At 52.9% G+C, this 16,478-nt stretch overlaps 1 protein-coding gene across 5 annotated transcripts in view; it reads right to left on the bottom strand.

Annotated features, from left to right (window-relative positions):
- Nucleotides 1–16,478, bottom strand: part of CMIP (c-Maf inducing protein) — a 230,119-nt gene that overhangs the window by 17,183 nt on the left and 196,458 nt on the right. For all 5 annotated transcript variants that reach the window (XM_072819413.1, XM_072819414.1, XM_072819415.1 and 2 more), the window contains 3 exons: nt 13,722–13,825; nt 12,115–12,219; nt 5,635–5,988 (listed from right to left, as the gene is read on the bottom strand). In XM_072819413.1, coding sequence (XP_072675514.1) covers nt 5,635–5,988; nt 12,115–12,219; nt 13,722–13,825 — 563 coding nt within the window. The remainder of the gene's footprint in view (nt 1–5,634; nt 5,989–12,114; nt 12,220–13,721; nt 13,826–16,478) is intronic.

Genomic DNA, 16,478 nt, shown 5'->3' with positions numbered 1-16,478 from the left:
TACCAACTGCCCCCCAGGAGGAGCAGGAGGTCAGGAGCAGGAACATGCAGGGCATGGGATGGATGGGCCTTTACTAGACACTAGAGCAGCCACACGTGCCCCGGGTAATACTCACAGACACCCTGCAAGGTGCCAGTTACAACAACCCATTTTGCAGAAGAAAAACAAGGCCCATAGATGCTTCATATTTGTACAAGTCACCAACTGGTACCTTGGATTTGACCTCAAATGCCTCTGTTGGAAAGCAAATCCAGAGGTAGCCAGTGCTGACTGTCCTAAGCCAACCAGGCACCTCTGAGGTCCCAGCACTTTAACCCACATACTAGGAGTGAGGCCACTGGAGCGGCCCTGTCTCCACCCCCGCTGCAGACTGCCCGGGTGCCCAGGTGCACACACACCATGCTTGAAGCAGCCCCAGGAGGGGCCACATCTTATCTCTGCACCTGCCAGGTTGGGCACCAGGCCAGGCAGATGGCTGGTGCCCAGAAGAGGCCTGTTGAGCTGCGGACCCAGCACACACTAGGGAGCTGCAACCAGGGTCTTGGGTTCACCTGCACGTGGAAGAGGATGTTGATAAGTGGAACAGCATGTGTCCTCAGTAGCTGCAAGCTCTAGCATGCAGTCTGACCTGGATCCTGTCTTGGTTGGGGTAGGAAGCTGGATTCTGGGAGGAGGACGTATTTGAAGCACTCATCCAATGGCCTGTGTTGAGGGGGAAGCTACAGTCAGATCCCTACTGTATCTGGCACTGCCCACAGGAGGGCCCTGACACTGCCTGGATTGGCCTGGGCTGAGGAAAGGACCCAGACCTGAATCGTGGGCCTATGGCCCTGGGGCTCCTTTGCATTTAGAATCCAGTGTTTCTTAAGCTTCTTACCACTATCTGGTGGTGCTCCTCTGCCTCCTGCCCCGAGGAGATTTCTGGACATTTGTTTCTGACTGTTCTCCCAATATGCTGTGTATCTGTTTATGTGCTGTATGTCTGTCTGTCTACATTATAGGCACCTTGAGCATCCCGAAAGCCTGCGATGAGCCTTAGGTGTCAACCACCAAACACTCAGTCTTCACATTAATGGGGCCAGGCTGGCTCCAGAACTCCCCAGACCTCCCAACAAGGTCAGGACAGCTGCTGAAGGTCACAGAGCTAATAGGAGGGGAAGCTGGACTCTGAGCACGGGGCCTGATCTCTAGCCTCACATGGCACTTCTTGGATGGTTTAGAAGCCAGATGGCTGAGAACCTCCTTTCTCCTGCTGTGGTGGGTGTGGGTAACACCAGGGACAAGCAGGGCAGGTGAGGGGGTGGACACAGGAAATGGGGACAGGGTGGTTCCCAGGGCTTGGGACAGCTGCTTTGCCCTGGCAGACATACAATGGACACGCAGCAGAACTGGAAGCCGACTTGACAGCTGCTGCCCTCTAAGCTGCCCCGTGGACAAGACGCTTCCTCCCAGCACACGCTTTCCTCCTGCTTCCCAGGACTTTTCTGCACGATGTGGGGAGAATGCTGCCCTATCCACATGATAGAAGCTGATGCACCAGCCAGAGGGCAGGTGCACCATGTGAGCCTTGAGAAGCCAGGAGTCCCCAGCACACTGGCCTGGAACAGGCAGGCCTTGCCCTGACAGCTGCATGTACAGCAGCACCCAACCTGAATGCCAGCCCCCCTTGGGCCTCAAGCCAGACAACACAGTGTGGTGGCTCCCTGCGCTGGGGGCATCTGGTTCTGGCAATGCTCCCAGGACTTGGTTCAGTTCCACCAGCATAGCCACCCTCCTCTCCAGGTCTGTGTGTTTGGAAGCTGTTTCAGCCAGTCCTCGTCTGACAGGGTGTCCGAACTCCTAAACAATTCCTGTCCCTGCAGCAAACCACTGGTGTTCACTGGGAAGCTGTGGCATCTGGCTGGGGCAGGTCTTTACCGAGCAGCACTGTCCCGGGTGATGCGTGACACTTTCTGTGTCCACCACCCAGTGCCTGCCTCTACGTTCTGGTTATGCTGCCCAGTTTTTAGGACAACCCAAAATCTGTCTGCATTTTCCCTGGAGGCCCCTGAGGGATGAAGCATCTTTTGGCTCACTTCCAGCCCAATAAGACATCTTGCAAAATGCATTTGTTTGCAAAAGATCAAGTAGTCAGATTTGAGCTGGTCAGAAGCCCATGCCCTTGCCTGTGGCCTCCCGTGTATCAGCAGCTTCCCACACTCCATCCCACTAGGCAGGGCAATGTCGTCGCTACTCAGGTTCAGGGGAACTAGGAAGGAGGTCAGTTGGGTCTCCTGGCACTTAGCACAGAGCTTAGCCCAGTGGACATGTACGGCTAGCGTCTGATAGAGGAATGCTGGAATAAATGTGTGAACTGCACACAGCTTGCAGGTTCAGAGGAGGACTCCAAACTCCTAGAGACCCAAACCTGCTTGGTCTTGCTTCTGAGTCCACATTCTTTCCATCGTACCACCCAGCCTGGGCCTCACAGGCCTGTGCTGGGAAGAGTTTTCCTTTTTAAGGGTCTCCAGGGAACTTCTTGGGGCTTATGTTACTTTTCGAAGGTGTCAGAGTCTAATGATGCACAGGTCTTCTTGTGGGCACGAAACTAATCAGGGGCTATGTGCTGGGCTGGGCTGCCCACGCTCTGGGGAGCGGCAGGGCCTGCCCTGGTAGATGGGCCAGGCCCAGGCTTTAAGTGTGGCTTCTTTGGTCCCCACAACGCTGTTAAGATCCCCTCCCCCAATTCCATATTAAATTCTCTGTTTTTCCCTTTTTACACACATCTCTCAGCAGGGAGTATTCCTGTTGGTAACAGCCACACACTTTCACCAAGAACCAGCACCGGGCCAGCAGTGGAAAGGCCCTCTGTCATGACACCCATTGTACAGACAAGAAAACCGAATCTCAGGAGCCAAGAAGGCTGCCCCAGTTACACAGCCGGTGAAGTGAGATGGCCACAAGTCCTCAATTCTCAGACAGCACACGTGTCGTGCAATCTGAATGTGCACTGAATGCCATATTCGGGCTTTTTTCCTCTCAAAGTGCTGCTGTTAAATCAAGGATGCATCTCACTCCCAACAGTATCTCAAAATAGAGGAAACACCGTTATAACCAGAAACTGTAGTAACTCCCACTTGCCCAGTATCTGTGCCTGCGAGCCGTCTACACTGCGCTGGCGCCCAGGGAATGTCCATCTCATGCTCGTGCCCAAGAGGCAGCTGTGGCTCAGAGAGGACCAGTAACTCACCCCGGGCCACAAGCCACTCCTGGCACCCATGGCCCCGGATGCAGCATCTGGCTCTGAATCTGTGCTTTTTCCTCCATCCACTGGAGCTGCTGAGGTTTGTGAGTCCGATGTGTCTGAGGGCCTCATGTTGGCCAGCGACACAAGCAAGCAGCAGGGTTAGGGAAGGGGGTGGCTAGGAGAATTTATCAGGTCCCAATTGTGTTCTCAGCCTCCCCTCCACCAAGTGAAAAAGGCTTCTAACACGTTGTGGAGACCTGCGGGCAGGGGTGAGGTGCTACTCGGGGCAGCAGTCAGGAATCCACCTGGCTCCTGCTGGCCAGCCCTAGACCGGGCACCTGACCTGCCACCCCTCCCCCCACCACACCCTGGCAGCTGGGCCACGCAGGCAATGGGAGCAGACCAGAAGAACAGAATCGCATTCGTGAGCGTGTTTACGAAGAAGGAAAAAAAATATGTGTCAACTGCATGATGAAGCACAAACCCTCAGTGTGTAATGAGAAATGTGAGTTGGGGCGCAAGCCGGCAGAAGGCCTGGGAGTTGCAGGTGTTTATGGAGAACAGCTGGAGGAAGGAAGGGGGCTGGGGCAAGGCACAGGCCATGGCTGCCCTGTCCCCTGGAGGGCCGATCGCCGCTCCTGGGAGAAAGTGGGGGCTGCCCCTTGCTTTAAAGAAAATGACTGTGTTCTCAAAAACGCCATCTGAGTGTGTGTGCCTAGCGGTGTGTGTGCATGCACCTGTGTATCCGTTTGTGCAAGTATATGTGTATGTATATACCACAGGCCTTCGTTTTCCAGCTCCCAGTCCAGGTCAGCAGCTCACCAGGCAACTGACAGGTGCCTCCACTCTGTAGCCCACCAGTGCACTCTTGGCAACACCACGTTCACCAGAGAGGCTGAGCACAGGCTGCATAGCCAAGCAACAACACAGGGACTCGGTGAAAGTCCGGCAATACCGACCAGCCCCGGGAGCCAGGCATACCCCTGGATCGAGGGGCCCTCGTGCCGGGTCACTAGACAGGCACCATGCATGGGTTAGATGTGACCACAGAGTCATGCCCATCATCCCTCTGAAAAGCCCCTACCCAGCACTGACTGCACCTGGAAATGCCAGGGTCTAGACTCAGTCCTGAGAGTAGGGCAGAGCTCCATTTGAAGCCTAGGACTTGTGGGAGTGACATGGGGAGGCATCTGCTGGGATCTCTAGACCAAGGAGGCCCCTTTGCCTGGGTCTCCACGAAACAGGTGCGTGTGAGCTCGAGACGGGTCTGGGTGGTACAAGTGTGAATGGCAGAACTGGAAAGCCCCCTGAGGGTCAAATATTAAGAGCCCTTTATTCTAGAGGCATAAACCGAGACCTGAGGATGGGTAGGGATGGGCCCGGAGCAGCTAGCTCAGAAGCAGCACCAACCGGAACAGACCTGAGCCTCGTCTCCTTCTCTGAGCTCTTCCCATCAGCCAGGCCTGCACACAGGCTGATCTGCACGCCATCCTCTATCCCTGCCCACTGGGCACGGCTGGGAGTCAGGGCCCTGGGACTTGACATGAAAGACACACCAAGCACCCAAAGCATGCATAGATCACACAACACAGAAACATGGTCCCATGCTGGCTCGCAGGCGTATCTGCAGGCATGCACACAGAGAAACACACACATACTCCAACTTATGTGCACAAATGCTTGACCCACACTGTGCACTCAAGCTGCTCATGCCCAGAAGCAGCACAAGCACCCAGACCCCCTCATACTTGTGCACTTACACATACAAGCACTCAAAACACACATCTAGAACCCTGCCAGAAAAATCCACATAAACCCCACATCCAACTCACACACACATACACACACTCAAGCAACCACATACATGTTATACGCCCACAAACTCAAAGCCACTTAAACATACACACACTCACAAACTCAGAATGAGCCCCTCTGCCCACTGAAGCAAAATGTAAAGACATTCACACACTCGCAGACACACTTGGGTACCCCTGTGCTCATGGACATTCTGGCAGCGGTTGCAGACACTTATACACTCATTCTCAAACTCATGGACACACCTATATACGTTATGCTTATGCACACATCTGTACATGTGCCCGGATGCTCCAGCACACATGGACACTTGTAGCCCTCTGTATACCCCCCACACATACGCACACTCTCGTGCACAAGCATATGTTCATAGACCTATACACCCTAAATGTGTGCCTTCATGCCCTCCAGTATGCATCCTGTGCACCAGTTGCATTTATGCACACCTGAAGTGTGCACATTTATACCTGTGCCCACACACTCAGCAGGCTCTGCCCTGCCTGCCTTGAACTGGCAAACAGCTGCATGCAGCCTCACAGCCAAGTCCCCCTCTCCTGCCCTACCGGTGACAGGCATGCAGAGGGGACACTCACAGCAGCTTGAGGATTTCCACGTAGCAGCCGAGTGTGCGGTCGGCCTGGGGACCCAGCTCGATGCTCATGGTGCTGCAGGCAGGGCTGACCATGAGGCAGTCGATGAGGTTGGGCTCGCTGTCGTTGCCCGCGCTGGCCGTCAGCGCCGGCTTGGCAGTGCTGGTATGCTCCACCTCCACGTGGATCTCGCTGGAGGCCACGACTACCGACTTGAGTCGCGCCTCGGACAGTGTGGCTTCCTGAGACACCAGGTCTGGGCTAGGGTGCAGAAGGCGCAGAGGTAAGGTGGGCTTCCGGTCGCAGGGCTGCTGGCAGCCGTTCCGGATCTCCTTCAGGCTGGGGGAATTGTCGCGGCTGGAGGGAGAGACGGAGAGGGTGTGTGAGCACGGGCCACCCGCCACGAGCTACAGCCCAGTGAACACAACGGGCTCTACCGAGCAGATCGCCTCCCTGAAGCCCCGTGGTGGTGCCGGGGGTGAGGAGGTCCTATCAGTGAGGACACTGTGGCTCGGTCTGGGAGAGCACTCTGCTCCTAGTGTGAAGATAGGGAGAGGTGGAGGTAGCATCCACATCTGAGTGTCTCACTAAAGCTCACGCTGAAGTCCGTTCCACACACAGCTGAGGAATGGACGAGTGAATGTCAACTTCTACATGATACCTGTAAGGCCCTGGTGGTCACCTCCACCACAAGGCCTTCCCTGGCCAGCTAAGGAGATCTCCTGAGTGCCTTTGCTTCTAGTTGCATCCTGGAACCTGGCTGCCCCTCTTTCCCCCTGGGCAGGGCCCAGACCTCACCTCTACATCCCTGGCCAGGTGAGAAAGCTCAGCATCCATCTCTACCTGGAAGCTCACTTCAAAGGGACCCTAACTCCCAGAATTCTAGCCTCCTGCAGCCTGCAGGTCCCTCCTGTCCACAGAATCACCCTGGCTCTTTGCAGAACCTCCAGGGATGGTATCTCCAACCGCCTGGAGGAATGGTGTTTGTTAACAGGCGTTCACTGAGGAAAGGGCTCTGTGGCATCACTGATGTCACATCTGTGTGGGAAATGCTGGGCCAAGCACAATGAAATTAGGCCTCTATACAGCAGGACTTGTCAGAACCTTGAGGCTTGTTAAAGCACCCCTCCCGCCCCCCGGCCATTCAGTGGGAGGCTCATTAAAATGAAGGCAATTCCAGCAATGGGCTTTCTTTGTTGGTGCTCCTGGGCAGCACAACACTAAATGCTATCACAGACCACACAGATATTCTCAGACCTCTCTGAACAGCCGGTATTACCATCTCCACGTTACAGGTGAGGAAAGACACTCTCAGAGGTCATATGACCTATCCTTGATCACATGGATTCTAAGCTGAGGTGGCTGGGATTTGAAACTAGGTCTCTGACTATAAAGCCTTGATTCCTCACCACCATGGTGGCTTCCAAGATACTGTATGATCCTGTGCAGATCCTCCTCCTCCATGAAATCTTCCCTGATTTCTTCCATTTGCCACCTTTACACTTCTACCCCTGAACTAGAGCTTTCCACCCCTGGCTGGATACCGGTATCCCTGGTACTGAACATCCTGAAGCCCAGTGAAATCAGAATCTCTGGGCTGGGGTCCAGATACCAGTAACTTTCTGGGCTCTCATGTGTGGTCAAGGTTGAGTCCACAGTTCCAAGAGACTCTGAACATGACAGCATGATCATAAATAGCTGCTTGTCTAGGCTCTCCCTAAATGTGCCACACACAAGTGCCCTGTGCTCACAAAGAGATGTACGCATTCCTCGTACACAAGGACTGGCTGAGCACACATCTCGGATGCAATGTACCTGGAGGGCCTGAATTTCTCCAGCACATGCTACACACCAGGCCTCAGCTGAGCCCACCAAGGATGTTTGATAAATACACTATAAACTCTGCTGGGGAAGAGCAAAACCCATCAACTAAAGTCCGAGAATTCAACGGCTGGTGGAAAATTGCGTGTGGTCCGGGGTGTGTGTGGGGGCAGTGTAACCATCTCCGCAGGCTCAGAGCTAATTTGCTACCCAAATACTCAACACTCCATTTCCCTTTGTTTGCCTCTGCCGGGATTTAGGAGTGGATTTTCAAGGCTGTTTGGCTCAGATCGGGTGATTTTCCAGCGAGCTATGCTAACCTGGGTCAAGTTGTCTGTTCTTTTGTGAGTACATCGTGTACCCACCGAGAGCACTGAGGACAGGCTCAGAGGACACAGGACTTTATCTTCCAGGGACTGACCACCAGAGTGGGATGAACCTGAGCCTGGGAAAGGTCTCACAGTACTGCAGCCCTTCGGTGACTTCCTGGAGGAACTAAAAGGAAACTACTCTGGGCTCCAAGGGCGCTGGGTTGCTCTGAGCTAGGAGCTGGGACAGGCCTATGCAGGATGCAGCAGGACCTGCCTCGCGCTCCCGAGGCCTCCCCCTGGGCACCTGGTTGGAATCCACACAAGGTCACACTTTACCTTCTGGTCCATCCTCCGAGTAGCAGCAGCCAGTGGGGGAGTTTGGAAACTGACATCTCATCAAATCCTGTCTCTACTTAAAACCTATCAGCGACCCCAATGCTCTCAGAACGAACACTCCACAACTGAAACACAGGGCCAGCGCTGCCACTCAAAGCGTGGTCCCCAAGCAGCAGGCGCAGCAGCAGTGGTATTACAGGGAGGCTGCTAGACAAGCAGAGTCTCAGGCTTCCCCAGCAGACCTGCTGAATCTTGAATCTGAATTTTAATGTCACCCCCAGGAGCTGCTCAGCACAGGAAGCTGGAGGCCTGGCCTGGCTGCTGTCCTCTCCAACTTCATCTTTGCTTCTCTTTCTCTCTCTGCTCTCTCTGTGACACTGTTCCCCTCCCTGCCTCCCCTACAGTGGCCTTTATCCAGGAGCAGATCACTTGTGGACTTTGCACAGAAATCGAATTCCTGGGCCTATCCAGGAAATCCTGTGTCCCATCTGCATTTTAAAGAAGGAGCCTGAGGATTCTGAGGCAGGTACATAAGGACCACAGATGGAAAAGGTGACTAATGCCAACCCCATCTGCACTGCTGGGCCTTGGCACGTGCTGTTTTCTCTGCCCGGATCACTTGTTCTGCCTCTCGCCTTGCCGACAGGCAGGAACTCTCAACTTAGAGAGGTTTTACCTCCCTGAAGGATCCCTTCCTCACCTCCCCCCAGAGCAGGAGTTCTCAACTCTGGCCACATACTCAGTTTGCCTGGGAAGCTTAAAATTAAAAAACAGCAACAACAACAAAAACAAAACAAAACTGGGGCTATCTCGTTTAAATTAGATTTATGGAGGATGGGGCCCAGGCACTCCTTTTTTTCTTTTTTTAGAATATGACCAGTGTTACGCTGATGTAAATAACTCACCAGGAAAAAAGAGCCTGACTGTAGTATTTGCCAGTGTCCTCGGTGAGAATACTACCATGACTGGACCCAAACTCTCAAGGTGCCATCACTGACCATGGAATTGGGAAGTGCTATGCTTCCGAATGCCTGTAGGGTTCTAGTACACCCTGGCTGGAATTTAAACTCATGGTCACATACTTCCATCTCAGGTGCAGAGCTTCGTGAACTTTTACACATCCCCTTGTGTAAAACGTAGCCACCAGGTCAGGATTCCTCCACCCTGGCACTATGGACATGGAAGGCCAGGTCAGTTTCTGCGGGGGGCTCCCATGCACACGGCAGCATGTTTAGCAGCAGTCCTGACTTCCGCCCGCTGGATGCCAGCAGCACCCCTCCTCCTGCCCAAGTTGTGGCAACCCAAAAGGCTTCCGGATACTGTCAGGTGCCCCTTGGAGGTCAAAATTGCTCCCAGTTGAGAACCCCTCACCTAGATCGAGGTGGAAAACATTTCTAGAAACCCAGAGGCTTCTCTCATGCCCTTCTACCTACCTCCCCATCCCAAAGGTGGCCATTCTCTGCCCTCTACCACCACATATTCCTTTTCTTATTCTGAAATTCCAGGAAGAAGAAACACACTGTATGTATCTTTTGGGTCTGGCTTCTGTTGCCCAATTCTGCATTTGGGAGATTTATTCACGGTTTGCTGATTGTTCTGGTTTATCCATTCTTGCTGTGCTATAGCATCCCTTTGTGTGAACGGACACCAACTACCCATCCATTCTACTATTGCAGGACATTGGAGTTGAGGCAGATTTTCGTTAGGGGCTGTTACAAATAACGCTGTTAGAACATTCCTGCACGTGTCTTCTGATGAATACAGCAAAAGCTATGAGCAGCTGGGTCACAGGGTATGTGCGTGCTTAGCATATGTTCTGATTTTGTCAACCCTTCCCAGCTGACAGGCTGCCAGGGTTGAGACTCTCAGACACAGACCACGTTAATGATGCGTCTGGCTTCCACCCTCACAGCCCTGACCAACACATACTATAAAACTGCTTGCTTGCTCCCTCCCTCCTCCTCCATCTCCTGCTATGCTGTCCGTTCTGGGTGGGCAAGGGCTCCATCTAGCTGGTTCACCTTTGTGCCTTCCGCGCCTGGCACAAGAGCTGTCACCACATTAGGGCTGAGAGGATGAGATGGACAAGAGTCGGTTGCTGCCGCCCCGGTCCTCTATACGTGCAGTAGTGTGTGCAGTTCCTAATTCTGGTCCTTTCCACCCCTGCCCCTCTCCTGGGATGGGTGTCGGGAGAGGGATTTCCTGTGTTCTGTTTCCTGCTCCTGAGTTAGGGAAGCCTGCTGCAGGGCACCTGGCAGGGCTTTGAGGACTTAGTGGGAGCATTCTGGGAGGTGCTGTATCGTGCTACTGCTCCTGCCCCCTCCCATTCTCAGGCCAGGTGTCCACCAAGTGGGCCCTGGGAGGCCGAGATGTGTCACAGGCCTCTGGAAGAAAAGGAGTCTAAGAGTGTGTGACTCTCCAATGGTTTTCCTGCTTCCCAAGGTGGCCTGCGTTAGTAGTGCATGCAGGCTGGCTGCAGAGCTTCAGTGTAGGAGGCCAAAGACAATGACTGTATACAAGGGATGCTGGGATGGTTGTACCAGCCATGTGCCACCCTCTGACATTCTTCTTTCTTTCTTTTCTTTCCTTTTCTTTTTTTTTTCATTTATTTTGCTTTTAATATAACATGCTGTAGGACATAGAACAGGCACTTGTGAATGAACTGCATGACATCTTCATGTTCTGGCCCCAGGGGTACTATCACCTCTTTGTGAACAGGGAAATGAGTCAAGATTGGACAGGCCCACTTCAAGTATCAGGACCTAGGGCTAAGGACGTTAAAAACAGTAATCCATCCTTTTCAAGTCCTAAGAAAATATGCCCTGAATAAGTTTTTGTGGCCCCTTCCCCAAGACTTCAAAGTACAGTGTTTGTTTCAGAGGTCTCATTTGTAGATTTTCCGTGTCTCAGAATGCTCTACTGCCTTCTCTCTAAGGACTGAAATATACTCCTGCTATGCTCCCAGCTCCAGCTATACACATTTTAGTCTCTGGGAGTTGTGCAATGTACCACTTGAACAACTGGATAGAAGAGCTACAGCAGATGCCACCTGGTCCCACACATCATATCCTAATGGCCCCAGAGGTCACTGTATAAAGTTCTACAGAAACTAGTGGCATCTGCGTCACTCTGCATCCCAGGAGTGAACCTCAGTCAGAACAGAATGGAAGCTGGCAGGTAACTACCTCAGGGGAATGACTCAGACGTGTTGTACACAGTCTCCGGGGAGGTCCCAGTGGGGAATGCACAGGTGTCTGCAGTGGTCATCAGACTTTACTGGCTGTCCTCCTTTCTTGGGTCCCCTCCCAGAGCTTCCTAGGGTTACTTCTCTAATAAGCTGCTTGCACCCAAGCCCCGGAAGACCCAAGGCCATGGCCCTGCCATGCCCTTTTCTGGTCGCTCTCTACCATCTGGTTCCATTTTATTGTTTTCTCAGCCTTTCTCCGACTCAATCCTGCGTATTGTAGGTTATCTCCCCCAGTAGCCCCTAAAACCCTGCCTGACACATGGGCACTCAAGAGATACATGCACACCACGGGCAAAATAAAATCCTGTGCTGACAAAGACAAGGTGGAAAGGGAGCAACCTACTGCCAGCCCTTGTGCACAGACACCCACACATTCACACGCATGGACATCACTCACAACCCCCCCCACACCTGCACCTGTGTGCACACGTTCTCGCTCTCACACAAGGCCCAATGTGGCACACACTGTGTGCCAGGTGATGAGAAATCTTCAGAATAAAACACTTGTTCCTGAAGCCAAGTCAACACAACAGCCTCACAGTTGCCAGTGTTGATTCACAGTGTTTGCTTTTCCAGTAACATCCCTAGGTTCTGGGCTGGGAATCAAGGGGCACTCAGGATTGGCAAACACACTTGAGGCAGTCCCAGCGAACGCCACTCTCTGACCTGGTACAAGCCTCCCTCGCCAGTGACTTGGCCCTTCACTGTCCCCATCCCGAGGTGGTGGCAGCCCCCACGCAGGCTCTCCTGGTGGCAGCAGCAACTGACCTGTTGATGAACTCTTCGTAGCAGGAATAGATGGCAGCCAGGCACACGGCCACCAGGTTGGGCAGGACCCGGGGGTGGGGGCAGTGCCCCGTGGGGCCGTGCATGCTGGAAGAGAGCAGAGGACAGGGTGAGCAGGCCAGCTACAACAGTGGTGCCTGTGTGGGGAGGTGGGGCAGGCTGCAGCACCTGTCAGGGTAGGGGGCGCACCAAGCTCTTTGCTGGGGATCCAGCAGTACCAGGATCTGGGTCCTGGCTCTGCCACGGGCAGTTAGTGGAGAGCCAAGCTCCAGGCTGCAGGTTTTCGATCCACGTGCCTGGTTCAAGTCCATTCTCAGTTTGCTCAGCTATAAAAGGGGAACATGGCCCCTCCTCAGTGGGTTATAACTAGGACCCCAGTTCATGGAAACACTCAGCATACGGTAGTCACATGTGCTGGGACAGTCATATTTACACCTAGGGGTTTTGGAATAATAATTCGTAGTACCACATTTCAGTCTCAAAAGTGGCCTTATTTGAAAGAAAAGATTATTATGGTCACTCTGGCCCAGCATGGAGCCTGGGACACATTTGCTAAGTCTGCCCTTAAAGCCAGGTGTTCTTTATTATGGCTCTCTCTGTGCCTCAGTTTTCTGATCTGTAGAATGAGGCCAATACTGCTATTCCCGGGCTATGTGGAGGTTGAGAATAATATCAAACACTCCTGGAAAATCACTGTGGCCACTGGGGATAAGAGAAGCCTAGCCTGAAAAAATTTTACAAACCGTAACTGGGTACTTTAAAAGGACCTGAAGTCACCTACACTCCAGTGGAGGGATACTTCTTTGGGATTTAGAAATACTTTTTGAGTTCTAGGTGAGTATTTTTAGGAAACACGTAGCTTCAAAACCAATTTAAACAGGCTATTTTGATTTTCTTAAAAAATGAGAAGAGTCATGACAATGATCGCTGACATCTGCCTCGCGCTCACACAGTTCCTAGTATTTATGGGTACCAGTTCACTGAACGTGCACATTAACGGGATGAAGTGAGTACTGGGGTTCTCATTTTCCAGATAAGGAGATGGAGGCACAGAGAGAAAATTTAAAAATCCAAGAAAAAGCAACCCCTCTGCTAAAAAACACCGTAAGTGAGTAAGAACCAGAATATCTGGCTTCCTCTTGCCCAAGTTTGGAAGGGAGCTATTCAAGCTCTTAGTGATGACTCTCCAGGGCCAGTGAGGGATTGTCTCCTGACACACTTGCTACTTGTAAAGGAGAGGGCTGGGACCCACGGAAACAATATTATTTAGGACTGGTACGAATTCCTGAGTTCCTACTACGTGTCAGGTACTGTGCTGGGGGCTTCCTCAGGTATCGACTTATTTCATTATACAACCACCCCGGGGATAGTGGAGCAAACAGGACCGGAGAGGTACAGCAACCAGCTCAATGTCACACAGCTAGGAAGTGGCTCAGAGCACATGTGGTTGGGAGGACCCGGGTGATCCCCCTGGAAGATGAGATGCTCGGAACCTTTGAATACAAGCAGCTTCTCTCCAGGCATTAAAGGAGCAAGAGGAGAGCTGGCTGGCAGGCAAGGTGGGGAGGGGGTCCAGCTGGGATACCCACCTCTGAATGAACTTCTTCACCACTTCCATCCCCGCGTTGAGCTCATTTAAGGCGAGGATGTACTCCTGAGTAAACAGCCTCAGCCGTGGGCACTTCCCAAAGTCCTACAGAGAGAGCAGAAGGGAGGAGCTGGGACCTGCTGCAAAGGTCAGGATCTCAGAAGGGGCAGTGGGACCTGGCTCTGCTCACAACTGTTGGTGTGGAAGGCAACAGTGGTGTTGCCAGCCAGCTCTTCTTTCTAGAAAGCACACATTTTTTTTATTTCAAGAAACTGGCCTCGTCACACTCTTGCTCATACCCTTTGATGGCTGCCCTGGAGCTCAGAAAATGTCCTGATCCCGAAGAGTTTTCTGGCACTCGTAGCAAACTCACTGGCATGGCACCAATGCCCCCAGGGGTCCACCTGCCACATAGCCATGTTCAGAAACCAGGCCCGCTGGGGCTTCTCTTCTGCAACGTGGTGAGGGGGCCTGCAGATGGTAAGCTGGGGCTCCCACAGTACCTGGGGAAGCTGCAGACTCTCCTTTTGTAGCCCCCTCAGAGTTTCTGGGCCCCCTGCTCTCTGTGAGCTCTTATCTGAGGCCACTCAGCACGTCAGTCAGGAGATGCCCAACCTGGGAGGAAGGCTGTGGGACTTCCTGGGGGTATGGAGGAGATAAAGGTAGCCCTGGACAAACGTACATCTGGGCGTCCCCAAACATCATCAATGAAAAGATGCCTGTTCCTTCTCCTGAGCAAGAGGGCAAGAGGGAGGTCCAAGAACCAGACATGGTCCCAGGTGAAGATGGTTTCCAGTTATGGGCTCTTCAGATGGCTCCCTTTTTTTTTTTTTTTAAGATTTTATTTATTTATTTATGAAAGACACAGGGAGAGAGAGGCAGAGATATAGGCAGAGGGAGAAGCAGGGTCCAGGCAGGGAGCCTGATGTGGGACTCGATCTTGAGACTGCAGGGTCATGCCCTGAACCAGGGGCAGGCGCTCAACCTGGGCGCTGAGCCACCTAGGCATCCCTGATGGCTTCCTCTTGCTCTAGGCTGACCCCAGCCCCCACTGGGTTCCAGAAAATACCTAAGGAACATTTGATGACCTTGTCCTTTTGGTTGTAGAAAAAGCTACCCTCACATGGAATCAAAAAGGAGGATCAGAGACAGATGGACAAACTTGAAAAAGGCTGGCTGGACAGGTGATGGTGTGTGTGTGAGAGAGATGTGGGGTGTGAAAGGGTGTGTGTGAGATATGGGGTGTGGGAGGAGGTGTGTGTGAGAGACATGGCATGTGGGAGGAGGTGTGTATGAGAGACAGTGGTGTGTGGGAGGACATGCGTGCATGTGAGAGACATGGGGTGTGGGAGGGTATGTGTGAGAGACATGGAGTGTGGGAAGAGGTGTGTCTGTGTGAGAGACACGGGTGTGGGAGGAGGTGTGTGAGAGATGTGGGGTGTGAGAGGAGGTGTGTGTGAGAGAGATCGGGAGTGGGAGGACATGTGTGTGTGAGAGAGATGTGGGGTGTGGGAGGGTATGTGTGAGAGACATGGAGTGTGGGAAGAGGTGTGTCTGTGTGAGAGACATGTTTGTGTACGTGTGTGTGATGCTCATGGCCTGGAAGGGAGGTGTGTGTTCTGGACAGTGAGTGGCTGGGGAGGGAGGTATGCCTATGGGTCTGTGGGAAAAAGGATGCAAGAGGAGGGAGGGGAGGGTAAATCTGCTCAACGTTAGGGAAAGGCCCCAGGCCTCAGGGCTGAGGATGTCTCCATCCACCAGCTCAACTGAGGCCCTACATCTCACCTCAGCTGATGCCTAATTTGGGGGCACTGAACAAGGACAGAGACACCCGCCTACTCCAATGAGCAGCACTGGTGGACATTGTTTTCTTAGCTTCCCCAGCGCATGACTGGGGCAGGTGACAGAGTTCAACTGAGAGTGAAGAGACACATGGTGGCTGTTGGCTCAGGGACTTGTCAGGAGAGGAGCCTGTATCCACCTCCATATTCACGGGGAGGGGCCTGGAGGTGCCAGGACCTCAGGGAAGGCAGTTCTGCTTGTGGACATCTAAACCCGGGGCTGGGGTTTGAACAGTCAGGAGGCACAGGTCAGTGTGGTGAGGATGGTGACCAGCACAACATCAGAGGGGAGGGTCACATCTCCAAACTCATCTGCCCTCCTGCCCCCACAAAGTGGAACCCAATAAAAAGCAACTGGATCAGCATTCCAATTTAAAATAAAACAGTGGAGACTTTCTTCATGGATCTAAGTGACTGTGTGCAGGGCCTCATGGAAGCTCTGGGTAGAACACATCTCTCTCATGCCCTCCTGTCAGCTCAGAGGAGCAAGTTTCCAGAGCGGCTGGGTGCTTCTTCCCGTGGAGTCAAGAGGCTGAATGGGGGACCCCAAGACAACGAGGGGGCTCATCTGCTTCCATTCTCCCTAACAGGGAATCCTGCCCTTACAGACAGAGGGCAGCATAAGCCAATGGGAAAGCCCAGGAGGAATATATGTACATGTGTGCGCACACATACACACCCACACAAACACACATACTCACACGTATGTACACAGAGCACGAGGCTAGATGAAGCCTCTTGCATAAGAGAAGACTAAAACTTGATTGATGGTGCTTCCAAAGGAGGAAGACATGTCAAATCCCCTAGTGCCCTGGAAAAGGGTGACAGGAAAGCCATGTGGTCCTCTTGGGGCCTCATCATCTGTGTCATGGAGTGAGGGATGTAACCATGGATTTCTAGGCCCTCTTCCACTTTCA

This window comes from Canis lupus, chromosome 3 (genome assembly GCF_048164855.1).
Source record: "Canis lupus baileyi chromosome 3, mCanLup2.hap1, whole genome shotgun sequence".
In the NCBI taxonomy this organism is placed as follows: domain Eukaryota; kingdom Metazoa; phylum Chordata; class Mammalia; order Carnivora; family Canidae; genus Canis; species Canis lupus.
This window is presented reverse-complemented; position numbering and strand designations above follow the sequence as displayed.